General features: G+C 51.5%; 1 protein-coding gene across 1 annotated transcript; it reads right to left on the bottom strand.

Moving 5' to 3' along the window:
• Window positions 1–1,308: 1,308 nt before the first annotated feature.
• LOC128278447 (uncharacterized) lies at window positions 1,309–18,106 on the bottom strand. The gene is made up of 5 exons (XM_053017177.1): window positions 18,058–18,106; window positions 2,954–3,469; window positions 2,563–2,856; window positions 2,053–2,472; window positions 1,309–1,406 (listed from the first exon to the last, which is right to left on the bottom strand). The coding sequence occupies exons 1-5, from the start codon at window positions 18,104–18,106 to the stop codon at window positions 1,309–1,311; spliced, it is 1,377 nt and encodes a 458-aa protein (XP_052873137.1).
• Between the last annotated feature and the right edge of the window lie 3,588 nt (window positions 18,107–21,694).

Genomic DNA, 21,694 nt, shown 5'->3' with positions numbered 1-21,694 from the left:
CTGCGGGAGGACACAAAATAAAGAAGGAAAATGAATGGCTTGGATGCAAGATTACTAACCTGGAAAATGTTATCGAACCTACGAAATCCTAATCCTGTACAGCCCGAGCCCGAGTGAGTGGTGGCGACAATCTTTGTAAACCGTTTTTGGCACCACTTGTAACATCGGCGCACCCATTAATAGTTACGTTTATTATCCAGAATTATCATCATTTATCGGGTATATCCCGCACGGCCGCATCGGCTCGCTCGCGATCGCTTACGGTTTGGCATTACGGTCACGGTACAAGTGTGAGTGTGTGTATATTTACAACCATCCGGCCTTCCGGCGGCAAGCAGCATAGCAAGTTGAATCGCGCGCGTTAGCGCGAGTGTCCAATAGCTTATCATATTTACAAGTAAACGAATGGGAAATGGATTCCTCCGAGGGCGACGATCCGTCGAATGGTGGCCGATTAAGGAACAGAGAGAGAAAGATTTTTAACATTAGCGAGCGGGGAGCAAACAAATAACCAAACCGAGAAGGAATCCGTGTACCGGGAGGATCCCCGGAGAGCCTCCTTTTTGAACATTTGCTATTTTTAGTGTCACTTTTTTCCTAATCCCTCCCCTTAGATTACTTATCGATTGCTACCTATATTTGCATTTTCCGGCTGGACAGATGAATTTATGTTTGGTCATTCGCCCACCAATGCCGGCTTTCTTTCGGCCATCTTACGGAATGCCTGAAAAAACTATTTCCCGTTTGCTTAGTTCCTCCAACGAATGTTTGTATAGTTTGCAGCATTCGGGGGGGAACCGAGCCGTTGCTCTTCAGCATTTCCTAGGAATTTTCTGCTCTCCTGCGTGTTTGCTTTAACTTTACTGGTTTTGCTTCAAAACTGCGTCATCGCAAGCGGCGAGTTGGACGATTGAATTCCGTAACATTTTAAGGTGTATGCAGAGCTTCTTTTTTTTTTTTTTTTTTGGGCGGACCACTAGCTATTGGAAAGATGCAGCAGCCGCTCTCGAACCCGTCAGGAAGGAAATATGGAACTAGAAATGGTGTCCCGACGTGCTCCGACGACGATCGGCTGGAAACTCATCACGTCATCGTCTTCACCGCACGAGAGACGAGCACCGCACTTTAGACTAACACTAGGCCCGGGTAACCGGTGCCAGGCCCGGCGCCGTCGGTCCCGAAGCGTTCACAAACACAATAAAGTCCGGGTCCAGGGTGGAGCCCTGCGTCATAAGTCTATAGCCTCTTTCCTCCTCACCAGTCGCGCCGCCGTCGCGGTCCACCGGCCACGGTGCACACTCCACAGGATTACGTACGAAGCATCCGGTCTCGAAGAAGTGCCAGCAAAAGCAGCGCCGAAGGTGCGCCCACCGTCCAGACCACAAACCTCCGGTGATGCTGCAGACCTGTTGGGCGAGAGTAGAGTAGAGCAGAGAGTTTGAGTCAGGTCTGTCCAGGCAGGTGAAACAATAGCCACCGGGTGGTCGAGGGCAATAGGAAACAAATTATTTTACACCGGCCAGCGTGTAGCCGGCCACCCTGAGGTATATTGGTTTGCGGGGACCTCACCGTCCGTCCATCCGGTGAGCTCCACTAATGAACTGGTTCTGTGGACCGCAAAATGAAATTTACGGCAGCCCCACCCTGGCGGTCCTCATTGAACGGCGATCGAATTTAAGAAACACTTCCGACGACGACCTTCGAAAACGGGCTTAACATGCTACACATTTTAATCAATTATAGCTCCGAGGGTTGCGTCATCAGCCCGAGGCCTACCGAGGCTCGTTTATCATCGCTCCTGATTACCCCGGAGGCCGCCCGCCAGAGAATGACTGATTGGGGAGCAATTGGAACGCCGGTCGGGGGCCGTGGCCCGCCGCCGAAGGACAATTAGTGCCGATCGGTATACAATTACCTCCGCCGGGGCCACCGGCGGAGTCTCAAGTGGCGAGCAAGGAGACACACCCGAGACCGAAACGAGTCCGTCTTCGGCATAAATCTGGTGATTTGTTACACGGAAAAGAATCGGAATGATTCGCCCGCCACACCTACCCGGGGCTCCGCTTTTGTACAGCTGATTCTCGTTGAAAATCTCCTTAAAGTCCAGCACGTTCATTATGTCGGCATCGTCCGGATCGAGCCCGGCACCGGCTGGGTTCGCCTGCTGGACGGTAAGCACCCGCGTCGAAGTGGCCGTCGGTCGAAGGCGGATCGGAACGGACGGAACGGCCGGCGGTTGCCTGATGGATCCTCGGCTTTCGCCCACCACCACCGCCCCGTGCCCCGTGGTGGCCACTTTCGTGCTGCTCACCACCGTCGTCGTCGTCGTGGTCCGTGGTGTACTCGATTCGGTCGACGACAGGAACGGTCTGCTCGTCGTGCTGGTGGTGGTCATTCCGCTTAGCAACCCGACACCCGACGGTTCCAGAATGGAGTTTGACTCCTCGAACGGCCGGCTGGCGCTGCTTACGTCTGCGGCGTCAAGAAAGGTGCGGAACAACATAATTAATCGCCGATCGCCGTAGCAAAAACCAAGGGGCGGGGTGTTCAATAAGCACGCACCGACGAATACCGTCTCCTTCGCGCGCCGATAGTCGGTGCCCGGAATCGACAGGACACATTTGATCACATCGTCCGCCTGGAGCGACTCGTACAGGACCAGCTGCACGCTGACCGAGCTGTCGAACAGCCCGTCGGCGACCGGGATCTCGGTGACACTGCCGTTCTCCAGCCGATAATCGTTCACCCACAGCGACATCTCCGGCGCCGGGAAGATCCCGTACACGCTGCACAGCACCGTCACCAGGTCGCCGCTCAGGCTGCGGTAGTACTTCAGCACGAAGCCCGACTCGGGCACTGGCCGAAGAGAGGGGGAGAGAGGAGAGCAGAAGGTAAGGAATCCAATCAACAAATCGCCGAACGTCGCAGAAGCGCGCCAGAACGCGTGCGTTACCGATTATGAACAGGTCCGCGGACTTGATGTTGCCGGACTGGAAGGTCTGGACGGAGCAGCTGTACTTGCCGGCAAAGTCCTGCGTCGGCTGCATCAGCGCCAGGGCCCGGTGTTTGTGCATGGCCTCGTTGCCCATGGTGAACGTCCGGTTGACGTGGTCCCGCATGCGGTTCAGGCTCGAAGGGCTGCGGTGCGGCGGGATCCACTGGTAGATGGGTACGTCGTTGTGGAGCCACTTTAGCACGAAGCCCGTCTCGTTCGGCTCGATGACGTACTCGCAGTCCAGCACCAGGTGCTCCACCGGACCGCGGGCCACCGGCTCCTCCTCCTCCGCGAGGCTCCCCGACACCGGCACCGGGTCCGGTTCCGGATCGAACGGGACGTCCGGATCGTCCCGGGTCCGCGGCAGATAGTGGTGGTGGTGCTGGTGTTGGTGGCGCTGATGGTGGTGGTGGTAATTATCTAACACGTACACCCGGGGCACGGCCAGGCGCGTTATGTACACGGAGTGCGCATCTGGAATCGGAATCGGGAAGAATTGGAAATTAGACGCAGTTCTTCTCATTGGGATCGAAAGTCGCTCTAGAAAGTCATTCAGAGAGGGTTAGAGTTCCTCGTTCCTAGTTCTCACCCTTTCGGAAGGTCTTTACAATCAATCAACACTTTACATCCATGTTAAGTGCCACAAAATTCATGGCCATGAATCTACGCGCCGACCCGACTTAATGCCCGTCGGCCTGTAGCGAAATAAATAAAACCCGGAGCCGGTCTGAACCTGGCGCGGGTCATAACTCTATGAAATCCTCTTCTCGCTTTCGCCGGCTCACAAAACTTTGGCCCGTTCCCAGGTCCCCGCCGACGCCGACACTTGCCCAAACACACATAACTCAATCGTTACGATTGAGTCCCCCGACGGTGGCCGGGAGGTAACAGGTGAGTTTTATTACACCAGCGCCGAGAAGTGATTGCGTTGAAAGAAAAGAACCATTACACTTCGCACGTTAATGTTGGGGGCCGTACATTAACGACTTCATCGTCCGCCCGCCCGTGTGGATGTTGGGAGGTGTTACAAATGAGCAAATAATAAAAAGAAATAATCATCGCAGCCGAGCACACACGCCTTCACGGTCGTAAGTATTTTTAATCCTCATCCGGCCGATCCGGTCGATGCTGGGCTCCCGGAATTATGTTGGAAGATTTAAAAACAAAGGAAATTTATGAACGAATGTTGAAAGTACAGAAGGACTCCTCGCCATCATTTAGTACAGCAGAATGATGGGTTGATGAATTTAAACGTGCTCCACATGAAGACGATCCACTTCAAGGACGTCCAAGAACAGTAGCAACATTTACAATCGTGAGAAAAAGGAAAAAAAAATCGTGGAAAAAAGAGCCAGTTTGCAGGAGAAAAAGATCCTTTTTCATCAGCATTTTTCCAATGACAAACATCCATGAATTAAAGTTCTAAGTTTTGCAGTATCCACCGTATTCACCAGACTTGGCCCCTGGCGACTTCCATCTGTTTCCATACCTTAAAAATTTCATGCGTGGAAAGCCGTTTTCATCAAATTATGAGTTCATTTCTCCAGACTTCAGGTAATGATGTTCAGAGAGACCATACTGAATAATAAAGTATATTTCAAACCATAACGTTGTGCTTTTCTTATCGAAACTTAAAACATATTGAACAGCCCGCGGGGCGACTCTGGAGCAGTTTGTCAAACACATGGAAAGTGTGTCAAAAATAAAGCAAAACACTGCAGGTCATTAACAGGGAGTTTCAGTTCTTCGAAAGTCGAGCTCAAAAGCAAGAGATAGAGAGTGTGGAGTAAATATAATTGACAGCAATTAAAGCGAATATTTGAAGCAAGTGGTGTTAATTACAAGTTTCGGTCAAGAAATCGATGCACCGATAAAGAATGAAGGCGAACGGCCAACAAAATGTCGACCTGCGAGCGCAACTGAGCGCGCAATAATCATCATCGGTCCATCATCATCACCGTCATCATCATCGTCAGTTTACAACTCGGCCCAAACAAATATCGTTTCCTGCACTTGGCCCGCCAACCAACGAGGTGGCACAGGAAGGTTTTTTCTCCGTGCACAGCTTCCCGAGTACGGGAAAAATGTCAAGCAGGGCGCGTCCGGGCACTCCAGCTTGGGTCGGAGAGTTCGATAATTGAGGTCCGTATTTTCCCGATGTTTACGAACCCAATCACGGTCCGGCGGGTCCGTGCCGCTGCCGGACCAGCTCAACGAGGACCAATATCGAGCGCGAGAGGGAGAAAGAAAGAAACTCTCGCCGAAAGTGAAATATGGTTCCGAATGAAATTAAGAAACTGTAACTAACTGGCCAGGGCCAGGGAAAGGAAAAAAAACAAGGCGTCCTCAAAACCTGCTGGATGGGATTTTTTTATTGTTTTCGTTTAATTTAACACAAATTTGTTTGGCCACTTCCGTAGCGAGCGTCCTGCCAATAAAGTTACTGTTTCGGTTCCCGCACCAGGTTCGGCTTCACGGTTCGTAAATATTCCGGATCCCGGAACCTCAAGTGTGTTTACCTTCGCGCACGATGGCTCACCAGGGGCCGTACCTGAACTACTTCTCGGTTCGGTTCTTCCCGCAATTAAATTAGCATGTCCTCCGCATTTGTTCACACTTGGGGTACCCTAATACGGATACCGCCGGGACGCGGCGGAGGTGTATTCCATCAAACTGGCCCTCGGTGGGCAGTTTGCAAAATTGATTTCGGAGGCGGGCGCTCTAAAACTTGTTTAGCCGGGAAATGGGGCCGCGCGATTATGGCAATATGCTAAAAACTTGGATCCTGCGAAGATCGAGAGCGAAGACCCTTACGGAAACACTCGATAAACTCGGCAAAGGATTTTCTCGGGCGAGCCGAAAGCACTGCCAACTTCCACATTATGCGCTAATTAACTCCCAGGCCACGGGTAGCATGTAGAGCCAGGTCACGAGGATTGATGCTGCTCCATAACAAGGTATCGATATTTTGAAAACGGACTTGTTAAAAAACAACTTTCCCCGATACAAAAACCATCATTGCTGGGCATCGGATTAAAAGACCCCGCCACTAGCGGCCCTTGAAACACTGGCCAAACAATGTCAGGAGCAGTGCATTTCCGCGTGCCACACCACTTCACGCCAACTCACTTCCAACGGCGGCGCGAGTTGCGAGTCAATGATGTGCACTAAAAGCCATCGGAACTGATTGCACCGAACGGACGTAAATGCATTAACGCAAAACGTGAAGTACATTAGTCGGTAGTCGGTGGCCGAGCGCCGATTGCCGATCCACTTGAGCCCCCGGCCCGACCCGGAGAACACTCGTTGGTGTCAATGGAAAACAGCGCTCGTGCCACGGGCGGCCATTGCAGTTTGATGGTGCATGAAATTGTACACACATTTAACGTTAACGGTGGCCCCTCTTCATTCGGTCGTTTCGGGAGTGGTAAAACCGGATGTAGATTGGCGCCTAACAGCGAATATCACTTGTTGGCCGCGATCGGCCACGGGGTAGTAAATCATCCGCCCTCCTATCAGCCGGCCGCGGCTGGGGTTAGGAAATTGCTACAACATTCCAGATTTGGGTTAGTGACGCTCCGGTGGTGCCCATCGAATTCTCCAACTCTTTTGTGGACTCGCCATTTTTTTGCTGTATCGATCGGCGATGCAAATGAAACATGATCATGATTCATGAAAACCATAACGGCCACTTTAAGACGCCGGTGCTTAAGATGGAGGAATTGAAAGAATGTGGCCAGCTTTGCGGCCAAGCCCCTGGTGAAGGTTCGTCGTCGGTCTGGTCGGTCGGTCGGTGTGGTCTGAAATATATATATGGCCGTTCGTTAGTTTCCATTTTAATAGAAAGAAAATCGAACAAAAAACGCAAGCCGTGGAATTCACTATCGTAAAGAAGAAGGCGATCGTGGGCGAAAGGTGGGCCCCGAACGGCGTGACGCTAAGAAAGGGCCATGAAGACGGCGGATACGACGACGACGACGACGCAGCCTGCAGCAGCCAGCAGGCGGGATGGGTGGGTCCGATTGAAATATGAATTTTAAATTCTTTTTCAACATTTTTGCTCTCTCTCTCACTGGCTCTCGTTGGCCTGGTCTTGCCATTAGTCAAGCTTTTCCAGCGCGCCGTGCTCGGGTGGACGAGTGTAATCGATTGATCACTCGTTTTTATTGCCATTTTTTTTGCAAACAAATTGCACTCCACATGCCGGCGTTGAAGCCGGCGTTTTGATTGCACTTCGGTCGGGTTGCAACTGTTAACAAGTGGGAAGTTACGAGGGTGGGGGTCATGTGTTAATCACGTTCCCGATGTTCCCGAACCGTACCGTGATTCAATGTGCCGTGCCCTTTTTGGCATATTTTAATTCGCCAGCACATATTAAACCACAAACTCGCAAGTTGCAGCAAAATTGAGTTCAATAATCCTCGTTGAAGCGTTTGACAGTTTGGACTCTTCAACTCGTCGTAGCATATTTATTCATTAAATTGAGCCCTTTAACTTAAAAGCTTTGAATGTTGAAATCCAATTATAAGTCAAACGCCCAACTGAAAGCAAGTCGAATAATCCGGCTTCAGGCACATTGATTATAAAATCCTTCCACGGCCCCTCATACCGTTCATAGTAAAACCCTCGTTTTAAGTTCTTCTACTAAACTGGAATAACTTCCTTTCAATGGGTGCACTTTCCACAGCGAACTGCCCTCTGGCACTAGTCCACGGACGATTTAGCACCGGGTTACGAGGCGGGTTGTTGCCGATGTGTTAACGGGCCGGGTTTTTGAAACCCACCGACCCGGGTCGGCACCTCATAGCGCTTAATGTCGGCCCATCCAACGCTTTCCATCATAGCCCTTCACACGCGTAGGGGTTCTGGGCGCGCTTCAACCCGTTATCGCTAACGACGACCCGGTGTGGTCCCCGCTGGGAATGTTGTCATCGCCACCAACCGAACCACCTTCTACTACTGCCCGCTAGTGGCGGGCTTCAATTTCATTTTGCCAGCACCAGAGCACCACGGTCGCCAAAATGGCGCCCCAGAGCTCGTGAAGACCGTCGTCGTCGGCGTCGTTAGGTGCCGCTTTGCGTTCGCGTCGCATCTCCCGGATGCAGATTATGATGCAGCGAAGTGCCCAGCACCACCACCCAAACAAACGGAAGCCATCAACAAACGGCGGCGCGTGATGGGTGGTGATGAAAAATTACAATCATTCAAGAATTGCGCTTCACAGCTCTGTTTTTTTGCTCCAGTTCCTCCGTAACGCCTCGGAGTGCCGAATCGGAACGGAACGAAGGGAATCGAACCGCGCGCCTCTGTGTAGGACGCGTCCTGGGAAAGGATGTCCCCCTAACGAACACGAATTTCATTACCGAAATGTGCGCTGCCGGGCCGCGGCAGCGGCACCAGCTGGCAAAACCGCGCTCCGGTGGCGATGGCGAAATATTTGCGTTACGAGCCGGGTTTTTTCCGGACCACCACGGGACTCGATTCATCTGCACTTCCACCTCGTCCCGTAGACCGGCCATATTCCTGTTGCATGATTGCAATCATCCGAATGGTGGGGCTGCATGGCATATCCTGGGCGACCGGAGATGCGAGCCGAGAGAGTTTTGATCGAAATCCCCCGCGGCGGCTCGCGGTGGATATTTTTGCTGCCGCAAAAACATACGCAACATCCACATTCCCTAACGTGGGGTCTGGGATCGGGACCGAGCTGCACCGACCGTGTAAGAGGGTAGAAATTAAAATGATATTTTCCACGGACCGATGGTCACGAAACTAATCAGCAAACACTCAACGCACAAACATCGAAGTGCGTTTTTCTTGGCCAGTTGACCTGTTGGTTCGGGAGGGGTTCGATTTTTAGTCAACCGCAACAGGATTGATTCCCATCCGCATCGGATGGGCTCGCAGTCACTTCATGCAGGTCCCTTTATCAAACTCTTTATCAACTTTATCGAACTGGTAAATCGTACAGCAAATTAATTTCGTTTATTACAAAACTTTCGCAGCCTCGTCTCCTCGGTCCTCGCGGAACTTTGGCACTTTACACACGAAAGGCCAGCTGGCCAAGGGCCGGAAGGTCCGGATTTTGTTTATGTGTTTTGGGCGATTAGCTTGGGTTTTTGGTGCGGCGAGAGAACTAACTAACTACGGCTACGGCTGGCCCGAACAAGGATCTTGAGCCACCGTCGAGCACACAGCATTAGTGGTCGTGGCCGCCGTCCCGGTTGCACTTCAAAACTTGCAACATAATTCTTGATAATCCCGCCACGCCACGCCACGAAGGTCCAACTTAGCGCTTCCCGCTCGGCAAGCCCGCTTGACAACGAGTTTCGGGAGCGTGGGGTTTACCTAACCGAAAAGTCGATGGGTTGGCGAAAATGTCGCTTTCCAGAGCGACTTATCAACAGCTTATGCAACCTGCTACCAAGCGCAGTAAATGTTGGTCCCACAGCAAGAGTCGCGAGAGTTGACGGAACTGCTGGGCCGAATTATTCATCAGCTTACGCGCTCCTATTTCATCATTCAGTGTCGCTGATGAACTGCAACTCGCGTGGGGCAATTATGGGGCCATGTAAGGAAACGATAACGAGCGTCTAATTTATATTACACACACTAGACACTTGGAGTGGCTCTGTAAACTTACGACTGCAGTTGCCGTGTGCGTATCGGCGTCGGTCCAATTAACGGAACCTGATGACGGAACCCACGGTCTTCAGGTGTGTGCCATTCCGGGAAAAAAGGCCCCTCAACACTGGCCGCCGATGCCGGCCCGATGATGGCGATGGCAGCTCTGTCGAACATTATGCGACTCACGAACAGGTAGTAAAGTGAGATTTTATCATCTACGTCGGGCCACAAACAGGTGGGAAATCAGACGAGGCCTCTTCCGGCGATTCGGCGGAATTCGGTGCGATGCTGCGGAGGAACCGTCCACGTCTCGTCTCTCGAACACTCGTTAAAAGGACAACAACAGCGTAGGATGGTCCGGGCTCGGGCGGTAAATTGCAGTGTTGTTGCCTTGATCGCCGCGCAAGTTGCGGAAGATAAAAGACGACGGTGGAAGGCATAAATAAGCATAACACATTGCCCGGGACGCTAAATCGCCCGTGATAATGATCGCACCGTCTCGGTGGAGAGTGGTCCACTTATTGGCCTTTCCGTTCTAACGCACAAACAAGCCCCCAACGAGTTATTGGTGTTTTGCCTGATAAATTTGCCTGGCTTTAAACGAGAGATGAATGGACGATGGTGGAATTTTTACATTAAACGTCAATTGCTTTTTTGGCCTGCTTCGATGTGCGATGTTTTAAAAAAATATATAGTTTGAGCCAACAGCCTGCTTCAAGTCTCGGTACGATTTCGTAGTCAATACCAACGGTTAACTGTATTTCCCAGCAATATTTTACACTCCAAACTCTATTGGTCTAAAATGTCACCCAAATTCGTTCACCTAATCCAATCAACCCCGAGCGATGCGTCTGCGATGGAAGGCCGAATATCTTCGTTTGGTTAAATTATTTCCCATGACCCACAAAAAACAGCCACCGCCAACTTGGGCCGACCTCACCTTTTCGGAGAAACAATTTTCCAACAACAAACGGGCACCTTTTCTGGGGATAATTTTCTCCTTCGATCTTGGTTTTTTTGGGTGTTGTGTGCCGCCACGACACGCTTACCCAAGCCCCCAAGTTTGGCTTCATTTAACAACTCACGGAACCGAGAGCCGGGTGCGGGTTTCTTTGAACACGGGTTCGTACAGAATAATTTCTTTGCTCCGGCACACGCCGGTTCGGGTCAGGGCCCTTTTCCCGGGGTTTGTATTTTATTCTTTTTCCCAACGACCCAGCCCCTATATGCTTCAATTTGCTCAAAAGAAGTCTCTTACGCTGCGCTCCGAATGCTCGCCTCGCAGCGTAAGCGTTTTGAGCCTGGCGAGAAGGCTAAAAGGCCAACCGACGGATGTTTTTCGTACATAATGGCCGACGGTCCACGGTGGACTCCCTTCTGGGCGCATTTATTCCGCCTACTTGCACCCCGGGTGCATCTGCACACACGGGCGCATCACGGGTTGCAATTTTCCTGATGAGAATCCCGTTCGTCCAGGGCGAGTCGAGTCGTGTCGCCCTGTTGGTAATAGTCAAACACCGCGACCGTTCCGTATCTTGAAGTCCTTTATTATCGATCACGAAAGAAGCGACCCGAAAGAAGCGACTCAAAATTAGTCCGTCTGGTCCGGCGTTTCGCTTATCACTCCTGGTTCTTTCGTAATGCCAAGAGTGTCCCAGAGAGTGTCGACCGATGATCTCTCTCGCTCGTGAGTCGATCGGTGATCATCTCTCTTGGCTCGTATGCGGGTCTTCAGCTTGTTTGCAGCCTGGCATGCAAGCTAGCTGGCTGGCTGGCGGCTAGCTGGCTCTACCGATATCGGCGGCTGTCACTTTGTTGTTGTGATGTGTTGTGGCGGCTAGCTGGCTCTACCAATAGCCGCGGCTATTGGTAACACGCCCACTTTTAGGGAAAATGAGTACCCCGGACTCCCGGCCGGGGAACTGCAAAGTGTTTGTCACGGATAGGTTTCTTTCATCTCTTTCTTCGAATGGCCTCGATTTATTCGACGGCATGGCCCCATCATCATCATCGTCATCATCGGTGGTCGACAACAATCGGCTTAGGCAACCGGGCAAAGTGGATCTGCACTTCAAACCTTACCATCGGGGCCGGGTCCATGCGATGTGGTTGTTCGTTCCTTAAGATCAGGGGCTAGATGTCGCCAAGAAGTGGTTTGATTTCTTCGCAGCGTAAGCCCCCCAAGAGCCTTTCGACGTGACCTCCGACGAGTAATCGGATTCTTGCGGTGCACAACCACAAAGAATGCCGCTCGAGCAGCCCCGCCGAGTGGCCCCGAGTAACCGAATTCACATTAGAATTACTCAAATGGTGTCGCCGTTCCATGTCGGAACACAAAGATACGGAACATAAACAGCGCGATGGGAGTGCCATGACCGCCGTGGCCAGAACGGAGACCGCGACATAGAAAGAAAGGAGGGAAATAAAAATGAATTACCCTTGCCGAGCAGATGCTTTAGCGGTGATAAGACGTAGGGCAGCGGTCTCTGGTCTCGCTGCTGTCCCTAATAAATGGTTGCAACCCAAAACGATGGGTTTCATCCCGCCGGCGGCGACCGTTGGGCGTTTATCTGAGTGTGACAAAATGTGACTTCCGGTCCCCTTGTTTTTTTGTGCGGCTTCCACACGTTCCGTGGGCTACCGTGAGTGGCCGCGAGAAACGGATGATCAAAATAGCTGAAAAATAAAATAATATTCTCCCGAGGGTTGTTCCCGAGTTACCAAAAGATAGCTGGAAAAGTATGGGTCGAAAATCTCCGGTGTTCAATCTGTGGGAGCCATGTCGACATGCAGATTACCGTTCCGCACCGCTGGGAATCGTATGGTTCGGCTAAAAACCCCGAACCCACATCCACCGATTCTAATGCATCCGGACAGACAGGGACCGGTGGCGAGATCTCTAAGACAGCCACCGGGCTGACTGACGGTACCGCTTTGTTTGTAACAAAAATCATATGCAATTTACTCAAATGGACTCCGAGGGACATCCGAGCAGTAGCAACAGCCGCGACGGCGGCACTACCCAAAAACCCGAGCCCCGACTGAAGGGTTGAGCCGCAATCGAGTAAAGTGGCCACCGGCAGCATGACGACGACGTTGTTTGGTGGTCGGAATAATAAGAAGCTCGATCCGTGTGTGCTACACCTGTGCGAAACGGATGGTGAATCAGGTTCGTCATCGGGCTTACAGGGGGCCGGGCGAACCCCGGCTGCGGCGGTGGAATGATATTCAAATCATTTTTGATGGGCTTAGGAAAGGAATTTGCTCCGCGCGGGGATTTTGATAGGGATAAGCCGTGCGAAGCAAAGAAGCGAAACGCAATGGAAAAACAAAAAAACGCCACCACACAGCGGGGCGGCGGGTATAAAAGACTACACTCAAATGGCCAACCGTTGGCCGTTGCACCCCATTAAAACCCACCATCCCCGAGCTGGCATCCCATCCTTGTGGCGCTCAATGCCATCGCAAAGCTTCGCCTTCTTTCAAAACCCTTTTAATCGACGTAGGGCGCCATCTTTTCGGGAACATCCTCCTCCCGCAGAGACGTTGGTCGCCGGAAGGGCCTAAACAGACTGGTGGGCTGACCAGAAAAACAAGCCACGCGCCCCGGAGGAGCCAGGCCTTCGGAGAAACTTCAAACAGCCGAGAGAGCAGAATTCGGTAATTTCTGTGGGTGAACCAAATTGACGGTGAAATTAATTAATTTTAACCGCACTTGGCGAAAGCCAACATCCTGTTCGCAGCTCGGAAGGCTCGGGGTGTTCGGGGCTCTGGAAGGCGTCATTACACGGCCATTACAACGGCCGTCGGGCGAACGTTCCGTACTCACCCCATTACGGACCTTATCGGTTGTAATACGGATAAAATGGCGAACCGTAACGTTTTGTGAACATTTTTAAGGCCCCGCCGAAACTTTGGCGCTCGAAACTGCAACACGACGGCCGGGCCAGGACATAGCTCATTGGTCAAAATATCCCCGTTGGTCAGTGCTGCAGCTGACATAAACCAGTGGCAACCACAAGCCACCACCACCACCGCTCCACCGATTTTGTCTCACACGAAAGGAACCGAGTCCCTGGCCCCGAGAACTCGGACAAACGGTTCTCTCAAACTCCAAAAAGCACTTCGCCGCAAACATTCGTCATTCGGACACGCGGACGCGGGCACAGGCACGCGGCCGCGTCCGCCGACCACCATTTGAATGTAAATTTTAACCGCCCCATCGCAGCTTACCCCCGGCGCACAACACAAGTCAGAAAAACATGCCAAAATAAACACCGGGCGGTGGTGGTGGTGGTCGTTGGCTAATTTTTAGTTCCCGGGCAAATATTATTAAAAAACCGGGCGCGCCCGGCAGCCAGCCAGCCACCGGGTGGCCATAAAAATGATTTATTGTTTAATTAAATTCAGCTTTCCAGTGCCACATACACACGCGGGGTGCGGGGTGCGAATTGACGTTATCCACACTCTACACCCGGCGGAGGCGGGGCACCCGCGGGGTTCAAGCCCATCAAACACTCCGGCGGCGGGCGGGTGAATTTATTTTAACGTCACTTTAACGCTGCGTCAGTTTCCTGCTGCTTAGGTGTGCGAGCCTCTTAACTGGCGAATGGGCCATTTAATGTCGTCTCCGGCTAATGACCTCCCAAATCGGTTCCGGTTCCAGAGCCACCAGGCGTCTCCATCGTCCTCCGATTCCGGCGGCTCTCTCTCTCAATGTATCTCAGTCTCAATTGTGCATGTCTCACTTTCGGAAACGGTGCACGTGTCGTTACAATCCCTCTTCGTTGCACCGTCCACCTCGATGGTTCCGTTAATCTTTCCGGCGCCGCGCTGCTGCTGGTTGGTTGCTTCTGAAACCAAATCCATGTCAGAGTGTCAGAGGCGAATCCATTGTGCGATGTGAACAAGCGGCCACAGCGCTGCCATCACAGTGTAATCGGCCACAGAGCCGCATCACTTACGGCAGCACTTTGAGGGGCTGATGAATATTAATTCCGCCTCGGTCTCAAACGTCACAACAATAAAGGAGTGACACAACGCGCGTGGCTAACGAATCGAAGTAATCTTTGGAAAACGATGCTCACTATTTCGCATCGCATCGCAGCAACCCACAGGGTTGCGCCATGCTGTCTAGCGCGACTGACTCGTAACGGGGCACGAGTGGCGCCATGGCCGGCCCCGAGGTCTGAGAATGACAAAAAAGGCGGTGCATTAAGAGACGCCACGAAACTTTTGACGCCATCGGCGGCCCGGCGCCGGCCGGAAAGTCTACACGATTAGTGCGGGATGGAGCCCAATTCCTAATAATGTCGGACAGTATCATCCGGAGTGGTCGGAGGTCGTATCACTCAGACATTCGGTCGCCTCGGCCGACCTCGAGTCAGCGCGTCCGGGTAAACCACTTTCATTAAATAGTTTCCATTTGCATGAGCAAACGATGCGGCCACAGTGTGTGTGGCTATGTCAGAGCACCATGTTCGCGCCAACGCTGACAAGCGGCGGATAACACATTTTTCACGCAGAAAACAACAAGCTGCCTACAGCTGCTGCAACATCCATACACGCGGTACAAGCGGTACATTTTTTCGCCCTCGTACACCCCCGTAAAAAGGAGGGCAAAAAGCTCCGACACCTATGGCTACAATGTCATAACCAACCTAACGCACCCCACACCTGGTCGGGTGAAGGGTCGCACTAAAAAATGGGATGGATTTTCGAATGGAAAGCGATTAAATATCACTCCACTACGGGTGGACTCTTGCGGATTTCAACCCGCGTTGGGGTGGGACATCATGTGGAATTAATATTCACGTGCACGAAAAACTGCCAATTCAAATATGTTGCACCCGCACCATAAAAAACGGTGCGACCTCTGCATCGGTGGCACCTATTTTACAATTTTTCAATTTCACATCCATCAATTTATGCGGGGCTTACAATTGAAATGAACACGCTGGCAGCAAAGTTAATATAGTTTACAGCCTTTTTTGTGAACAACTCTTCTCTTGACTCGTTCGTGTGATGATGAAAACAACCGTGGTGCGGGAATCCGCGCGGCACACAATGCACGTCATCAAACCGAAATCTCCTGGCCAACGGAAAACAAAACCCACGATCAAGACGTTGCCGTGCGAGAACGACAAATAAACGGCACCGGGGACACCACAACAAGCGGACCGGAACAAAAGAAAAACCGGAACGTAAACGAATATATAATAAGTGTGTCCCGCATGTCGCCACACACCGGATGTGCTGGTCACCACTGGCGGTGTGTTTTTGCCGCGAGTCCCAGTTCCTCCCGACGAAGCGAGGGGGGTGCTTAACAACATGCACACCTTCATTCACGCGGTGTCCGTACATTTGTTCTCACATCTTGCGAAATTAATTTAATCAACAGCAGGCCCTCAGTGTCTAAAACGGGCAAATTAATTTTACTCTACACACGAAAGAAATTAATCTCTCACACACACACACACGGAGATGATCTATCATTTCGAGCCCCCCGGCTCGGCTCGGTCAGAACCGGAAGTGAAAGTAATCGAAACTCTCGAATCTCGCAGGCCGCGCGGAACGTGCCCGGAATGCGCTCGGGGGCGTTGGTGCCGTCATCGATCTATATTGGCAGCAAGTGGCCCAGGCACGTTACTCTCTCTCTCTCTCTCTGTCTTTCTCTATCGCAGGTCCTCGATTCATTATGCTCCGGGCAATTTATTCGGCGCCGCGTATCGCAAGATGCAGATAATGAACGGTTGGTTCGGAAAAAAAGTTAGATTGTTTCTGCGGTGCCGAATTTCCATTTTCCTTTTTTCCGAAACACACACACAGTTCCGGAGCTGTAACCATGGTGGAGCCATTCGTTGTCGTTGTTTCGCACGCAAGTGGCTGCACTGAAACCCCTTCCAAAGGGGCTGAGGCCGCGGAAGATTGATGAGCATATTAATTCAATTAAAAAGCGGAATAATTTGGCAGCATTTCGATTAGGGCCCGAAATGGAATCGATCGAAAAATGTTTCGAAAAGTGTCACCCCCGAATGGCGGCGGCTTGTCGCGGGGAGCCTCGCACAATTCGGTTGGGATTATTATAAAAATCGTACCCTTTCGTTCTGGTGTTGATCACGGACCATAAATTCAGCGTGAAACATTGCCTCGGCGACGCATATGGTGGACGGTGGACTTAACAAATAAATTGACATTCGGACTCGGGACTCGGGACTCCGGATGGCGCCGATGTACAATAATTTGCCCAGTCTCCGGCCTTGATTGATGGTTTGTGCGCATTATTCGAATCGAGCCGCATCGAGCAATATTTCATCATTAGGACCCGCAGACCCTGACCGGCCCCGACGCACTCTTTTGTGCGGCCCAACCATTCGTGACTCAATCAACGCAAACAACCATTTAACGGGTTCGTTCGACCACCCCCCGTGGGGACGGCCTACATTAAAATAGGACTTCAAACAGGCAAATTGTGATCGCATCCGATCCTTGGTGTTACGAACGCCGCAAGCCAGTTCCCAAAAAACGTTGCATGACGCAACCATTGACCCACTTCCGCGATAGCGCCAAGTGCCAGCCAGTGAACACAGCGCCTGCACGTTAGCAACCGTCATAGGGCAGGCGAACGATCGCAAGTAAAGCAGCATCAGCAGTTCTAGCTGGACGGTTGGCGCGCACGACCAATCGATCGATTCAGACGCGCGACGCGATCATAGCGTCAGCACTTTTCGCGGTTTCGGGCAGGCGGCCGGTCTCTGAATTTATTAATGTTTATGACAAAATTTTAGGTATATAAGACGCGACAATTTGCAAATAGAACCACTCTTACTTTGGACGTGACCAGCCACGAGTCGGGTTTTCTTCCCCTTAGAAAGAAATTTTTGTTACCTTTGTGCGATTCCCTTCGGAGACTGACTTCCTTCCCTCTGGGTTGGCACCGCTCCGACGGAATCGCTCCGAGGAAGGAAACCGATTTCCCTGCGCCCCCCATTGTCAGGTAATAGGCAACTATCCTGCCGATCTGGGGTCGCGAGAAGTTGGTCCACCACAAACCCGTGATATTCACGCGGGCACCAATCCCTCTGATTGCCGACTTCCCCACTTCGGTGGGGCATCGTTTCAGACTGGAGAGGCGCCTCGTGTAATAGCACGCGTCCGAACGGTTCTGCCCTCCACTGTCAGGTACTAGGTGTTCTAGCCTGACGGTCTGAGGAACGGGCCTACGGTCGAGTCACGGGACGTTGCACCAATTCAGGGAAAATAGTCCGACAGACAGAAGACGAAAGGTGACACGCGAGATCACCTGTGACCGCCGGGCTTCGCGCGGTAAGGTCAATTGGGCAGGCACTGGTCACGGCGCGGTAAGGGTCACGCCGGCCCATTACACTTGGCAATGGATACTTTAGGACTATGGACTATAGAAACAGGATACTCACCCCGGAGCGTCACCAGGAACAGTGCCACAACCCAGGCGATGGAGTGCATCTTTTGATTTTGGTTCACGAATATCCTCTTTTGTCACGCCAAATGGACCACAGCAAGGTTAATCCCGCCGGTGCACCGCCGTCTGTGGTGAATTATTGAGCACTTGTTAATCAGATTACCGTTTCAGATGAAATGCACTTTTCCAGGTCACACACTTCAGAAGAATTGAATTTTCAATATTATTTTTTCATCGGCATCACAAAACGGGATCCATTATCAACGTCAACGGTGGTTCCGGCTGCTATCGCCGGAATTCGCTCCACACACGCGGCTTGTAACAATTTGTGATGAAACGGAATTTTCCGCAATGCCTTTCACGCGTTTTCCACCGAAAAACGGAACACTTCACGATCTATTTTCTGCACCTGCAAAAAAGGACGTCGGTGCGTCAATGGAAAAACAATTACTTTGCGTTCGTTTGCAGTAATAGAAGAGCGGAACGGTTTTCTTGTTTCGTTGTTCGCCTCACACACACGCACGCACTCACACACCGAGACACTCAATTGAAGGTGTTACTGGGAATAAAATGTGGTTGCCAAGCGACAAAAACGGGAAATCTGCCAATGTAACGGACGAAGGAGGCACCGTTGATGACGCACCCGCTCGAAGAGCCCACTCACTGTGCCTCACTGCCATTCCCTGCCACTGCCTAAAACAACACTAAATTAGCGACCATTTCTATTTACATAATTGATTACTTTCGCCCATTTCGGTCCGTGTTCGTCGGCCGGTTCGTCGTTTTCACCTTTTTTTATTTCGTTAATCCAAACCATTTTGCCAAGGCATCGCGCCACAACGCACAGCAACACCTCGGAAAACTATTAACTCATCGCGCCGTACGTCTTCCGCAAAAACTTCACAACGCTTCCGTGAGACCGTTCTACAAGAAAAAGCCACCAAGGACCTTCGCTCCCGATCGCTTCGAGTGCACAGCGAACACTGAACACGGGGTCGCCAGCAAAGCAGCGTGTGTCCTGGGGCACGAGCCTCAGCAATCAGCTGTTGGTCCCCGAACGGTGCCGAAGACAGCCGAAAGGACGAACCGAACCGGCTCGGTCGGCTGGTCGGCACTGAATGAAAACAGCTTCCCAGGGACTTCGGGGCTGTCCTTCCCATCCCCGCCAGCCGGTGTTTATATTTTGGGTGGACCTTACCTCATCCGTCTACACTACGGGGAAATGCTGGGGCTGGGGCAAAAAGACGACCGAAAACGTCAGAAATCGTAAACTTCCGAGAATGCCATTCCACTAAAGCCTGCGCTTCGAACTAGTATCCTTGCGGTAGAAACGGCACCGGCATGATTAATAGATTCGGTGGCAGATGTCCACATGTTTCGGGGTGCCTCATTTGTGATCAAATTGGATAAAATCATCTTCAACTATCTTCTAACCGAGGCAACCCCATTTCCAACGGGTGTGTTTCGCAAACTGTACGAAAAATACGTCCAAAACAATAACCTTCTGTTAGATTACGAATCCCGCAAGTGCCATCCAGCTTGGTTCACGGTAGAAAAACAACGTAATAACGGAAGCAATCCGACGGAACAAGATGGCGAACACATCACACTTCAACCGGCGGCACTAACAGCCGAGCCGAGGCATGCTTCGATCGGTCCGCAACAGGCGCAACAGGCGAATGGTGGAGCATTCTTTTTCAACGCCAACTTCGCACCGAATGGAAGCGCCTTCGAGCGGATTCTCGCCACTCGCTGAGGGCACAGAACGAGCGAAGAACGAGAACGTATTTATGTTGCTTCTGCCAGAGTTTGGTTCGGCGCCTCAAAGCCTTACGGCGTGGTGCACAATAAAATAAATATAAATGATTGCAGCCGACCCACATAAAGTTAACGACGGTGGGCGCAAAGTAGGCGCCGACACTTCATTGGAACTCGCTCGAAACGGCGAATGAAGCGTGCGGCCTTCACCGCCAATCACGGCTATAAATATAGCACTGATCCCAGGGTATAAACACCAGTTTTGGTCGCAGCAAAAATACTTCTGCCAGGGCTGTTAATGATGTTCAATCACTCCAAACGTGTCACGGTTCTCGGGTTCTTCAAGCTGTGGAAATAAAAGCCCAACTAAAGCATTGAATTCGTAACACGAGTCACAGTCACGAGCTTGCCTTTCCCAGCTCACAGGCCCCGCATTCCGCTTTCGAAACATTATTACGTATGCGCGTTCCATATTCTCTGCAGCAGAATGCATTTACCGGCGCAAATATTTACCCCAAACTCGAGCAAGGAATCGAAGAACTCTCTGCATGGGGTGCATAGCAACCAACCAATGGGATTCGAACAATCAAAACGGAACAGAAAATCACTTTGATCAAATAAACATTCCATCAACAGAAGTGTGCGGGCTCAGCAACAGCAGCAGCATCAACTTCCGGGCACTCTTCCGGTTCCGGTGGACTGTTTAAATATTCAGGCTCTATTTCTCACGCCCTCTCCGGCAAGGGTCGTTCATGTGGCAAACCTGGTTGGTTTGCCAGTTGCCACTTCGGAACTGAACATAAAAACTTTGCCCTAACGCCCCTCAATAGTCTGATTATGTTCCGTTCCGTTCCGGTTGCGCATTAGAATTGATATCCGATTGATTGATAATTTAGCGACACTTTTCACGTTAATCTGCTCAAATCCCTTCAATAGGCTTACCTGCAGATCCATAAAAACGGCGGTAGAAAACTCCTTTTTGGCAAAGGTCAATGGCAAGGTGCAACCCCAAAGTGCAACCCAGGCTTCCGGTGCCGGATAATCGATGGTGCCGACCCGGGATTCGAGGAAGAGCCTCGCTTATTGCGGCGAGCTTAGGCTTAATTGAATCAATAGAAACCGAGCGACGCATGAAATTGAAGTCCTGCTGCCAGCCCCCGAAATACGATCCCTTCCACGTCGATGCCGGATAATTCCGGTGCTCCTGCCACCTGTTACGCGCCCCGGTGTATGCAGGGGCCCCTTGATCAATCGAAGTGACATTGATTGGTAACGAAAACAAGGTGACCGGGCACCGGGACCTGACCCGAGGACACAGAACCCCGACAGAGAGTGAGAGAGAGGAAACATTATTTTATGGTTCCATTATTTACTATGTTAATGAAGGCCACCGGAAACGTGAACCCTGCGACCCGCCCGCGGGTGGTTAGATTCAAACTATTTAAAACCGAACCCGAACGGCTCACCGGAAATTGATATTCAATGTTTGATCGTAATCACCGTGATTATATCGATGCAAACTCTCCAACCCGGCCGACCTCATTGACCTGGCCACTAAGTTCAGTGTTCAACCTCAACCTCAACCTCACAAACAATCGTATTTAAAGGTCTCAATCGCCTCCGAAGGCAGCCTGCCGGTTCGTGCTTTAACTTTTCGAACTGATCGATCGGGAGCCTAAAATAGCGATAGGTCTTGCGACCCACACGCACCCGACTGGTGTTCCGAAACGATACCCAATTGTGCCTTTCGATAGCCGAAACCCAAAAATCAACACAACTCGGTAACAAAGTCGATAGTGGCCGACCCCCCGGCCACCAACCACTAGACAGCGGACACAGTAGGATCATGGATTGACAGTAATGCGTGGCTTTGA

The sequence above is a fragment of the Anopheles cruzii genome, chromosome 2 (assembly GCF_943734635.1).
Source record: "Anopheles cruzii chromosome 2, idAnoCruzAS_RS32_06, whole genome shotgun sequence".
Lineage (NCBI taxonomy): Eukaryota > Metazoa > Arthropoda > Insecta > Diptera > Culicidae > Anopheles > Anopheles cruzii.
The sequence above is the reverse complement of the archived record's forward strand: the minus strand, read 5'-3'. Positions and strand labels throughout refer to the sequence as shown.